Here is a 13,115-nt window from a genome sequence, read left to right as displayed (position 1 = left end):
CACTAGACCACCAGGGTAAATTAAGCGGCAAGCGGGATGCCGCAACCTTGGGGGTTAAATATGCTAGCCAGGGGAGGAAGCCTTCCCTGTCTAGCGGCTCCTCCCCTCAGCTCAGCGCGCCTTTCACCTCGGAGTCTGGCGTCGCTGAGCTGCAGATTACTCGGGCCACTCCTCCTCTGAGGTCTCCAGCGGCCATTTTCTTACTGGCAGCGCAGATCTTCAGGGAGCACGCGGACCGGTCCCCCTGTGTACCTCTCCCCTGCAAAAGGACAGTGTACACAGCACTATAGCCCTCCCAGACACTGAATCTGGGAGGTTGATTGTAGTGGAAAGGTGCAGTGAGTATATCTTCCTGCATGGTATGTGACTTTTGCTAGTGCTGCCTGTCTGTGTCTTTTTTCTACTTACTGTCAGCTTATACCTATCCCTTTCCTTCTCCTACAAGCCCTACAGGTGTGCGGGGGAAGGGTGTTTCTACTGACCTCACCTATATAGATCACTTATTTGTGAGGTCCGTCACATACAGTTGTGTGCTACACAGTACCATATTGTGGGCTGTTGTTCAGCACACTGGTGAGTGCGCACGTTTTCTTCCTAAGTCATGTCTGAGGAGGAGATTGAGCACTCCGGGGCTCCGGTATTGTTCTCCTGCAGGCGTTGTTCTGCAGGAGTGGATAGGGAAGATTTGTAACAGGACGGCCTGTGCGGACGGTGCCAGGCGCTCCCTGGTATGTCTAAACCTCCCATGTCGCAGGAGCCACCATGGGCGATGTTTTCCCAGGTGCTGGTGTCCATCGCGGACCGTCTGTTGGTCCCGACTGCCGCCCCTACTAGGGCGTTGCCTCTGCCTGCCATCCCCCATTCCCCGGGTGTCCCACAATTATTGCAGACTCCCCCGGGGTCTCAGCCTGTTGGTCCCTATACGGGGTTGCCAATGTATATTCAGTCCACCCCTGTGGCACAGCAGGCTGTGGTGCCGTTTCAGGGTCCTGTGGCAGCTCCTCCACCCTGGGTGGATGCGCTTTCCCACACTGTCCAAGATTTGGCGGCAGCATCTTCGGCTTTTCAGTCGATGTTGCGCAGTGACGTGCCCTCCAGGGCGTCTAAACGCTCAGTCATGGCGCAGGCTGCGCATCTTTCGGATTCTGAGGGGTCCTCGGATGATGGTGAGGTGCAGGATGACTCAGCCTCAGATGCCTCAGTCCAGGAGGTAGACACTAAGTCTTCCATCAATGTGCGGGCTCTGGTTAAGGCGGTGCGGGCCATTCTTCTGATTGAGGATGAGGCACCCGCTCCCAAGTCGAGGTATCCTAGTTTTAAAAAAGCTAAGGTTACTTCTGCAGCGTTCCCCTTGTCTGATCAGTTGACTGATCACATGGCGGTGGCCTGGCAGACACCCAGTAAGCGTTTCCTGCCACAGAAACGCTTGGCGTCCAATTATCCATTCCCGGAAGCGCATTGTAAGAAATGGGAAACTCCGCCTGCAGTCGATTCCCATGTAACACGCCTCATCATTGCCATTGCCGTCTATATCCTCGCTGAAGGATCCTACGGACAGGAAGGTGGAGACTTGTCTAAAGTCTATTTATTCTCTCTCAGGGGCTGTAGCCCGGCCGTCCATGGCCATCTCCTGGGTGGCCAAGGCCATTGAGGGGTGGGCCAACGCCTTGGAGGACACGTTTACGGATGAAGCTCCGGACGTCCAGAGGGCGTTGTTAGGACAGATGAGAGATGCCGCCTCCTACATTGGAGAAGATCTGCTCATAGATCCTTGTGGTTGCGGTCTTGGAGAGCAGACGCGGATTCAAAGAAAGGCTTGGAGGCCTTACCTTTTAATGGAGAATTACTATTTGGTCCGGACCTGGACAAAATAGTAGATACCCTGGCAAAATCCAAGTCAGCCTTCCTCCCTTCAGCTACTACACCTGCTAAGGTCCGGAGCTCGGCCTTTCGTTCCTTTCGGGTTCAGGGCAAGGCAAAGGGTCAGTCCTTCCCGAGGCAGTCTGCACCCAAGACCACCTCAAAGCCAAAGAAGCAAGCCTGGAGTGCTAGGCGCCCTTCTTCCAAGCAAGAAGATAAGCCTTCTGCGTGATGGGACGGGCCTCCCTCTGGGGGACCCCAGAGTGGGAGGCCGACTTCTTCAATTCGCCCAGTGCTGGCACAATACCACCACGGATGCCTGGGTGCGAGAAGTGGTCTCCCAGGGGTACGCCCTGTCTTTTCGGCACAGGCCGCCTGGCCAGTTTTTTTGCACAAGTTCTTCTCAGGACAAAACCAAGGCCTTGCAGGTTCAGGAAGCCATAGAGGCCTTGTTGACGACGGGGGTCATTATACCCGTGCCACAGTCTCAACGTGGGATGGGGTATTACTCTACGCTGTTTCTGGTGCAGAAACCCAATGGCGCTCATCGCCCCATCCTCAATTTGAATTCCCTGAACAGGTTTCTCAGGGTTCCCAAATTCAGGATGGAAACTTTGCGTTCCATCATTCTGGCGATGGAACCGGGGCACTATATGGTCTCCCTGGATATCCAGGACGCCTACCTCCATGTGCCTATAGCAACATCGCACCAACGGTTTCTGCGGTTTGCTATTCTCCACAACCACTACCAATTCAGGGCTCTACCCTTTGGTCTCTCCACGGCACCAAGGGTATTTACCAAGGTGATGGCGGTCATGGCGGCTCATCTTCGGAGCCAGGGAATACGGTTGCTACCGTATCTAGACGACCTCCTCTTGCTGGCAAGCTCCCCGGAGGTACTGATCCAGCATCTCCACCTGACGGTCGCTTGTCTACAGGCGCACGGCTGGTTGATCAACTGGAAGAAGTCCTCCCTCATCCCATCACAGCGGATGGTTCATTTGGGGGCCCTGCTGGACTCTCGTCAGCAACGGATTTTTCTGACTCCAGAGAAGGTCTCCTCCTTACAGCTGCGGATTCACAGTTGTCTGAGCAGTGGCAGAGTGTCGGTGCACTCAGCGATGAGAGTTTTGGGGTCCATGGTGTCGGCATTCGACATGGTGGAGTTTGCCCAGTTCCATTCCAGGCCCCTGCAGGGGCTGATTCTTTCGGAATGGAACGGATTGCCACACAGGATCCGCTCTCAGATGCTGGTGTTGTCCTCGGAGGTGCGTCTGTCCCTAGCCTGGTGGCTGCAGACGGCTCATCTCCTAGAGGGGCGCCCCTTTTGGATCCCGGAATGGGTTCTGCTCACGACAGATGCCAGTCTCCGGGGTTGGGGGGCGGTGACAGGCTCCTTGTCACTTCAGGGTCGTTGGTCGGCGGAGGAAGCGCTTCTTCCCATCAACATCCTGGAACTGCGGGCAGTATACAGAGCCCTGCAGTTGTCCGGCACCGCTCTTCACGGAAGGGCCGTTCAGGTGCAGTCAGACAACGCCACCACGGTGGCGTACATCAATCACCAGGGAGGGACTCGCAGTCGAGCTGCGATGTCGGAGGTGTCCCGCGTCCTGGCTTGGGCGGAGCGCTATCTTCCAGCTCTCTCGGCAGTTTTCATCCCAGGAGTCCTCAATTGGGAGGCAGACTTCCTCAGCCGTTACGACGTGTATCCCGTGGAATGGTCGCTTCATCCAGAGGTATTCCAACTACTCGTGGGCAAGTGGGGGCTGCCAGAGCTGGACCTGATGGCGTCCCGTCACAATCACAAGCTGCCTGTGTACGGGTCAAGGACAAGGGACGCAGGCGCAAGTCTGATAGACGCGCTGTCGGTGAAATGGCTGTTTCAACTGGCTTACTTGTTCCCTCCGATGTCTCTGCTGCCTCGGGTCCTGCGCAAGTTCAAACAGGACGGAGGCACACTGATCCTGGTGGCCCCAGCGTGGCCCAGAAGGCCGTGGTACTCCGATCTGCGGAGCCTGTCCATCGACGCTCCGTACCTCCTACCTCAACGGCGGGACCTGTTGTCTCAGGGGCCCTGTCTTCACCCGGATCTGGGTCGACTATCTTTGATGGCGTGGCTCTTGAGACAGCCGTCCTGAGGTCTCGGGGCTTTTCTAGCTCCGTTATTACCACCATGCTGAGGGCGCGCAAGCCTGCTTCCGCGAGGATCTATCACAGAGTGTGGCACACTTTCTTTCAGTGGTGCGAGGCCAGAAACTATGATCCCCAGGTGTTCCTGGTTTCTCGTATTCTGGCTTTCCTTCAGTCGGGTTTGGACTTAGGATTACGTCTTTCTTCGCTGAAGGTGCATGTGTCTGCTCTGTCGGTGTGGTTCCAGCGCAGGATCGCTGCTATGCCGGACGTACACACCTTTTTCCAGGGAGTTTTGAGAATCCAGCCTCTCTTTGTGCCACCTGTGGCCCCGTGGGATTTGGCGGTGGTTCTTCGGGCCTTACAGGGTCCGCCTTTTGAGCCCTTGGAGTCAGTGGAGCTCAAGTGGCTAACTTTTAAAACTGTTTTCCTCTTGGCAATTGCTTCTGCCAGGAGGGTTTCAGATTTGGGGGCGCTTTCTTGTCGTCCCCCTTTTCTGATTTTTCATCAGGACAGAGTGGTGCTTCGCACTCGTCCTGAGTTCCTGCTTAAGGTGGTTTCCAGGTTCCACATTAATCAGGAAATTGTTGTACCAGCCTTTCAGTCGCCTGATCTTTCGGCTGGGAAGGCTTCCTTAGACGTTGTCCGTGCACTCCAGGTTTATGTGGACCGGACTAGTACTGTGAGGAAGTCGGATTCTTTGTTTATCCTCTTTGGTTTTCACAAGAGGGGTTGGCCTGCCAACAAACAGACTCTAGCCCGTTGGCTTCGTTCTGTTATTATTGAGGCTTATATGCAGGAGGGTTTACCTGTTCCAGCCTCTGTTAAGGCTCATTCCACTCGGTCTGTGGGCCCTTCTTGGGCTGCTAGCCGTGGCGCCTCTGCTGTTCAGCTCTGTAAGGCGGCCACCTGGTCTTCCATTCAGACCTTTTTGAGGTTCTATGCGTTTGACACCTTTGCCTCTCAGGATGCATCCTTTGGGCGCCGGGTTCTCCTATCAGCACAGGAGCGTCCCCGCCCTTAGTTGGACTGCTTTGGGACATCCCCAAGGTCACCCTGTGGACCCCTATGGACCCTGAAGTAGAGAACAAGAGATATGGTAAGAACTTACCTTTGTTATCTCTGTTTCTACGAAGTCCATAGGGTCCACAGGGCACCCGCCCTGACGCACCTGGCTTCATATGGGCTCTGTGACTGGTCACCGGTTTTCCGTCTCCCATTTCTGTGAGTATGGTTCTTGTGTGTTCCAGTCTTCCTTCTCTCTGTTTCGTCTCCTCCTCCGGCCTGGGCTGCTTACCAACTGAGGTGCCTGTGGCTCGGGGGCGGGGTATAGGGGAGGTTGGACCCAAGTGCATCCTGGGAGCAGCTGAAAGCTTTAACTCTGTGGTGCCCGAGGATCCAGGATCCAGCTATACCCCCCAAGGTCACCCTGTGGACCCTATGGACTTCGTAGAAACAGAGATAACAAAGGTAAGTTCTTACCATATCTCTTGTTTTTTCAATCGATTGCAGAATTGCCACAATCGATTGAAAAAGGGAAAGCTTTTTATACACAATCGATTGCAAATTGCACGATTGCTGCAATCAGTCTCTGATGTATGGGGGCCTTCAGTTGCTACATAGTACTAAATGCATATAGGTCTTACCTGTGGCTTTGCTATATACACTGTGCAGTCATTAAATGATGGGTCCCTAATTAAAAACATCAGAAGCAGGTGGGCGGGGTGCTAGTCCAGATTGAAGAAGTCTCGGCCTTCATGTGTATACATACACATAATATATTCAATATTTTTTGGGGAAGGGGGCCTGGACTGCACACCCTAGCTCTTTATAATGTTACGTGCTACCTAGCTGAGACAACACTACAACATAGAGAAAAAAAAAGGAGAGACCAGATCCACCATACAACCATTAATAAATATACATAATATGTGAGGTTTTGGCATAAATTTGGACAAAATTATGAGCTTACCCACCAGCGTCAAGGTAACCTCATCGGGTAAGTCCCTAACACTATGGGGGTTCATGTCTGGGGCGTGGGATACCCCAAAATAATCCCGGCCAACCCACCCCAGGGCATCACACAAAATAAAACAAAAAATAGCAGTGAAGTGTTGAGGTGTTAGGTAAGTGGAAGTGGCTGCTTAGTGTTGAAAGTGTTAGAAAATTAAAAATAAACCTGAACCCCCCCATAGTGTTAGGGACTTATCTGATGAGGTTACCTTGAGTCCATCGCTGTTGTGTTATTTAGTGATTTTTATTTACGTTGGAGCCTACGCTTATAAGTTACCAAAACACATTTAAAAATGTCCTGTGTCTTACCCCGCACTCCCACCCTTGCCAGCAGGCTTACACCTCTTCAGTCTCAAGTGGAGATGTGTTTGACTCTGTATCACCCATACTTACGTACGCTTTGTTGTGACGCATGCACAGTCTGAAAACATGTTAGACACGCTCTGCAACAGACTTGAATAAGGGAATCCTGGATAAAAGGTGTGAAGATATGTGTCTGTAACATATTTGTGAACCCTCCCTAGATGTTTGGGAAAGTCTGGGGAGTTCTCCCACACTCCAAGGACTGTAGGTCACACCTCCTGATCCCGCCCACTTCCCTAGCGAATCAGGGCCCCCCCCTTGCTGTGAGCGATGAGTCAGAGCCACTATTAAACAAGTAGAGGGGAATTCATTTAGCTGCAAGACTTACAGTGGGCTTTTTCACTCCCGGTTTAAGTGCCTTATGTCCCACGATCCGGTTTAAGTACCCTGAGCTATGCAATAATTGCGCTCCGTAAGCCCCGAGGGTCCACTTAACACAGATTTCTGTTCGAACCTCAGGAGGGTGTGAACAGAAATCCACGTTAAGTGCACACTTGGGGCGGGAATACATACCATTGACCGGCAGTCGGGATGCCGGCGGTCAGAAGACTGACAGCGGCATCCCGATGTTCAGGAACCCAACAGGGGCCAGTAAGTAGCCTAACCCTCCCCCTGGTGGTGCCTAACCCTGATCTCCCGTCTGTGGTGCCTAAACCTAACCCCCCCTTCCCACACCCTAAACCTAATTCTCCCCGGGTGGTGCCTAACCCTAACCTCCCCCCTTGGTGGTGCCTGACCCCCCCCTACCTGCACCTAACCCTCCGCAGTCGGGGCATAACCCTAACCCACCCCGGGAGGTCTCTAAACCCCCCCCCCCATCTCCGGCCTAGCCCTAACCCGCATACTTAACATCAAGATGCTGGCGGTTGGGATGCCGATTTCTGTATCTTGATCTCTTTGGGATGGCGGTGTCGGCATTCTGACGGGCGTCGGGATTTCGGTGTCTGTATATTGATGTTCGGTATCCCGTCCGCCGGCATCCTTACTGCATCCCCTTGGGGTGCAGCAATTGAATAGGTCCAGGCTCTAAACCCAAGGGCTAAAGGCTCATGGTAAATCTCGTAGCTAATTGAACCTCCCCCATATTGCTCTCCACCCCCCACACATGTTCATTATACATACTTGGTAGATAGATAGAGATATATCTATTTTAAGGGGAGTTTGAACTCTATAAATGAATGCTTATCCGATCCTGAACTAATATTTCTAAAAATGCAGCCAACCAATGCGTTCGGAACCAGTGACGACATTGAGGCACATGATGCCTGTCTTACCCTAGGCCAAGCTTATTACCTGTGATGTCGGCAGCAGCTATCACAGCTAAAACTTCTCTCATGGCAAGAATTTGTCTTTATTTGTGTGAATCATTGTACACCTTACAAATAAAATACCGTTATGAGCCTATAAATAACAATATTCTGATTAACAGTGACTGTGATATCACAGCACATTTGTAGTTGGTCTCTATTTCATACTTCATTAATTAGGTTGTCAGAATGTATCCCGCGTGCCCTTGAGGTGTATTATCTTCCCTTAAACTCAGCACATCAGCGAAAGGGAACAGGAAGACTGTCAGTCTAGGACTATACCTTTGATACATAGACATCTCAGTGTCAGAGAGTCCTTCTGTTCCTGCAATGTAGATAAACTGCAGCAAATAAATCATAATGATCTGTCCCTGGGCTCTTGCAGGAAATTCTTATTTCTGCACTGTGTAATCTGGCTTTGCTTTTGGAAACTTGCAGAAACTGTTAAATAAACAGACTCCAGGCTGCATTTCACAGAGCAGATTTATACTGGACTTGGGTTATCAAGTGGTGGTAACTCCTGCACATGAGTCTGAATATATTCACCATTATTTATATAGTGAATACATATTACGCAGCGCTTTATTGCAAATATGTAATTGCTCACATGAGTCGCTGCCCAAGAGGAGCTTACAATCTACATACATACCACAGACACACACAGGCTAATTTATGTCAGAAACTAGTTAAACTACCAGTATGTCTTTATAGTGTGGAAGTAAACTGGCGCACCTACTTTAAAGCAACTCACACAAATGCGGGTAGAATGTACAACTGCCACATAGAACTCTGATTGGATCAAAACCATAATCCCTGCACTGAGAGACGCTAATATGTAAAGACACATACAAAGTATATTGGAAATGTAGTGTCAGGTCTTAGAATTAATTGTGTGGTTAGTGCTTTTAGGGGGTCATTCAGACCCGGTCGTTAGCACCGATGCGCTCGGACCGGGTCGATGGCCCCCCACAGAGCATGTGCACGATGGCGCCGGCGCCGTCGTGCGCATGCGTGAGACCCGCTACGACCGACAGCGCTGGTCGTAGCGGGTCTCGATCCAAAGGGGGCGAGCTGTCGATGTTGATTGACAGCTCGCCCCGTTTGGAAGGCGGGCCGGGGGGGTGGCAGCCCAAACGGAGGCGATCCCATGGGAACACCTACCATTGGGGGGAGGCCCCACTGACATCACTAGTGATGTCAGTGGAGAGCTTCCGGATCTGACAGAGCCAGAAGCTCTCCGGGGCTTACGACAAGTGAGGCCCTACCCTAGGGTCTCGTCGTAAGCCCCGATGGTCGCGATGGTCTCTGACCATCGCGACCATCACCCTAGCGGTTGTTAGAGCTGTGGGTTTTAACCCACAGCCTAACGACCGCAACAGAGGCGGGCGGTCAGGATGCAAGTGGCCGCCCAGTTTCTGAGCGACCGCTTGCATCCTCCGACCGCCTCTGAATGAGGCCCTTAGTACCATTAACAGTATAAATATGCGAGACTCCAGCAAAGGGCATGTGGATTGCATTACAGAAGCTGCATGAAAGTTCCAATCTATTAGGACAAGTAAACTGTTTATATTTAAATAAAAACTATACCAATTGAGATTTGCCAAGTGGAATTCTAGATTCCATAAAGAAGGACATAAGGGGCCTGATTCTGAGTCGCACACAATGTCAATGTTGGTCTTAGTTGAGAGATTATTTTTCACTGAGCATGTGTCTAAGTTGCACTGTGGATGCATCCAGAGTCCGTGCGCACTTGTGATTTAGATGCACGTTCTCACAAATGTCTTATAAATGTATTTGGCTTTTCTGTAGGTGTCAGTGAGATGGCTATGTGGACACATGGAGATGGTCCATCTTATGGACGTGCTATGGGAGTTACAGACGTGTCACTGAAGTGGTTGGGAACTCAGGCATATAATTGCTCACATTGGAGGCCATACTATGACGGGGAATCTGCAACTAGAATGTGGCTGTTCCAAGTTAGATGCAACAATCGGTATTTGTGCATCTAAAGATGCTCAAAGTTGGCCTCTCAGCCCATGCACATTCAGACACTTGCTTGTACACCCTAGAAGGGCTTGTATTGGCTTGTGCATATAGTCGCTGAAGCAATACATGCAAAAGACGCAGGAACTGACAGTGTGAGGACTCGTGACGCGAACTGTCCCCGGCATTGCTAGCACCTTGCAGTACAGCCCCCCCTCTCTTTACATGCAGGTATTTTCAGGTGGCCAGACCGGCTCTGGTTGTACAGTAGCTATACTTCTGTGTAGTCTACCTGATTCATAATAACAAGATATGAAGCAGAATTAATACTACACTTTGTAAAAACCAGGCTTACAGATGAACACCAGCATACAATGAAACTCATACATGATAACATGGAAAGTGACACCGGAAAGGCGTTTAAGATCAGTAAATATGAAGTCACTAAATAAGGAAATAAGACTAAGTTTTAGATGCAAGTAACAGGGTAATTTTAAGAAAGATTGATCAATATTAAAAGCTGAGCAACAGGTTCTGAATCAAGGCATATAACAGAAGAATACAATCGATCTTCCAGTGAAATATGCAAAGTGCATGTGACTAACTAAACACTGTATTTCAAAGGGAGTAAAGAAGAAGAAGAAACACGGCTTGCAACTCAGAGCTTGACTGAACAGTGACTAAACTACTAATGACAATGATTAACTTTGGAAATTTAATGTTGAGATGCTGCTATCCAGACATGAATTGTTGGTTATTACTACAGACCAGAGTTTATTAACCATGAATGGGTAATTTGTAGTTTTATTTAAATTCAACCAGTCCCCCATCATTTGTAATTGGGAATACATGTGAAATAAAATCTTACAGCAGTTAGTGTGACTTTTTCACGCGGTGGAATAGGCTTATTTGCTGGATGCAGCATATAACTTCACTTGTTGGGGCAGCCATTTTGTGACCAGAACCAATATTGATTTATTTATGATCCAACCTACTGGTTTATTCATAGACAGTAGCAATACTGGAGCACTGAAGCTACTTTGTGAAGGCAATGTCGCACTACTGGGCCATTGAGACCAATAAAGATTTTGGCTTCTGTCTGACTTCCCATCCTTATCTCCCACTGTTTCTCTGACTGGCTTTGTACCAATCAGATGTAAAACATTTTAGTGATAAGCTGCACCTTTCTGTAGGGCAGCCAAATAATAGAATGGCTTGAAGGGATTTTATGTATTGGACATAATTCTGCTTAGAGCTGCATCAGAGTGAAGGATATGGCCCCCAAAGTGTGGATCCAAAATGAACATTGAATTAGTTCAATGTCATGCAAATAGTAGGTAATTAATTGTACAGTAAAATACATGGAGACTGTGGGCCTGATTCAGAGCCGGACGCTCTGACAAGAGCACTCACTCTGAATCAGGGCCGTCCTACCTGAAATTGGAGAGGCCTCCTGGCCGCTCGCATAGCTGTGGGTGACCACCCACAGCTTATGCGAGCGGCCAAAAAGATGGTCGCGATGGTCAAGACCATCGCGACATCGGGCTTGCGACGAGACCCTTGCGGTAGGGTCTCGTTGGCCGCAAGCCCAGAGTGCTTTTGGCTCTATCAGAGCCAAAAAACACTCCCACTGACATCACTAGTGATGTCAGTGGGGCCGGACCCAGACGGTAGGCGTTCCCATGGGAACGCCTCCGTCTGGGCAGCCACGCCCCCGGCATGCCCACCAAAGGGGGCGCGCTTTCACTTACCATCGACAGCACGCCCCCTTTGGTGCGAGACCCATAACGACGGCTACCCCGTCGTTATTCGGGTCTCGCGCATGCGCACGACGGAGCAGCCTCCGTCGTACGCATGCGCACTTGGGCAACATCGACCCGCTTGCGAGTGCTCGGTGCTCGCGAGCAGGTCTGAATCAGGTCCTGTGTTTTCTAATGTACAGTATGTAATCTGTTTTCAGGTGTTGGAGTTTCCTGTGGATCCAGCCACCCGCCCATTGCCTCACCTGCGTAATCCTGACATTCTGGTGGGAGAAAATGACCTGACAGCTCTCAGTTATCTCCACGAGCCGGCTGTGCTCCACAACCTCAAAGTCCGCTTCTTAGAATCAAATCACATCTACACATACTGTGGTAAGTGAGCCTTTGTCTCATGGCCCAGTCCCTCCAGGCAGCTGAATGTTATTTTACAGAGAGATAACTCTCATAACAGAATCTCCATTACAGATTCATTTCCATATGGCTGGTTCCAGCTACAGAAAATTCTACTGAGCAATACTCTTCACAAATGACCCAGGGTGTGTTTGTGGAACTTCCCTTTCCCTACGTAGTTTTGTTTATAGATTTAAATGCGAGCGGCCATTTTGTTAGCATCTAGGTCTTGGTATTGTCACATCGTGGATGTTCACCCAGTGGCCGTACCTATGAAAACAATGACACCCGCTATTGTTTCGCATTCATTGTGGTCCTTAGTATTTTACCGACCAGTAATAGATCCTCTGGCACACAAGCTGCGCAAATTTGCTCGGTTATCCAAGACAGCAGCCAGCTTATATATATATATATATATATATATATATATATATATATAAAAAACGGAGGCATGCTGAGCAAAATGTTTTAGGTGGGTTTGTCCTACATGTGCCAACCGTACCCAGCATGTGCCAGCAGCCCCTGGCAACTTTTGCAGCATATAGCCATAATTCCTGACCACATTAATTTAGTAATGCCCAACACATTGGCATCTTTGCTCTCGTTTGTGATTATAAATATTCATGGTAGAAGTGATATAAATGTCGCAGGTGTTGCTCAGTCTTTTTATACTGATATCATCCTTCCCTTTTAGGTATTGTGCTAGTTGCCATTAACCCATATGAACAGTTGCAAATTTATGGCGAAGATGTCATTTACGCGTACAGCGGGCAAAACATGGGCGACATGGATCCTCATATATTTGCCGTGGCTGAGGAAGCCTATAAGCAGATGGCCAGGTACGTCTGAGTACTCATTCTGTGTTGCGCCACCAACCTTAGCAGTGTGGAGACTTTTACCCAGAAGGCTTTGTATCAGGGATCCTGTCTCCACTGACCATAAATTTCCACCAAGTGCTTTCTGCCACTGTAGATCAGCTTTGCAAACAAACTGCACTGACAATTAAGCAATTTGCCTGTGTTCCTAAAAAAAATTACTTTTAATTGCTTTTCTGCATTAATATTCAGAGGCCTAAAGCACTGCACGATTTATAGCATGGGATAAACCCAGTTACAGGCTTGCTCTGTGCCTTGGAATTAAAATGTGTTACATTATGGTTATTTGGGGACCCGATTTGAAACCCTAATTTGCATTGAGCACAAAAAGAAAGTAATGGACCATCTGCCCATATCTTAACCTTTTTAAAATCAGGACAAAGAGCCAACGTTTCCCCCAGAGAGGCGAATAATGTTAAAATATTAAAAAGCCG

The 13,115-nt window shown here is 49.6% G+C and overlaps 1 protein-coding gene across 1 annotated transcript in view; it reads left to right on the top strand.

Moving 5' to 3' along the window:
• The window catches only part of LOC148436263 (unconventional myosin-Vb-like), a gene marked incomplete at its 3' end in the record, with an annotated part of 109,843 nt that extends 97,198 nt beyond the window's left edge, over window positions 1-12,645 (top strand). The window contains exons 3-4 of the mRNA XM_088465105.1: window positions 11,617-11,788; window positions 12,501-12,645. Coding sequence (XP_088321231.1) covers window positions 11,617-11,788; window positions 12,501-12,645 — 317 coding nt within the window. The remainder of the gene's footprint in view (window positions 1-11,616; window positions 11,789-12,500) is intronic.
• Between the last annotated feature and the right edge of the window lie 470 nt (window positions 12,646-13,115).

Source organism: Taudactylus pleione, unplaced genomic scaffold (assembly GCF_031769625.1).
Source record: "Taudactylus pleione unplaced genomic scaffold, aTauple2 ptg001846l, whole genome shotgun sequence".
Taxonomy (NCBI): domain Eukaryota; kingdom Metazoa; phylum Chordata; class Amphibia; order Anura; family Myobatrachidae; genus Taudactylus; species Taudactylus pleione.
The sequence above is the reverse complement of the archived record's forward strand: the minus strand, read 5'-3'. Positions and strand labels throughout refer to the sequence as shown.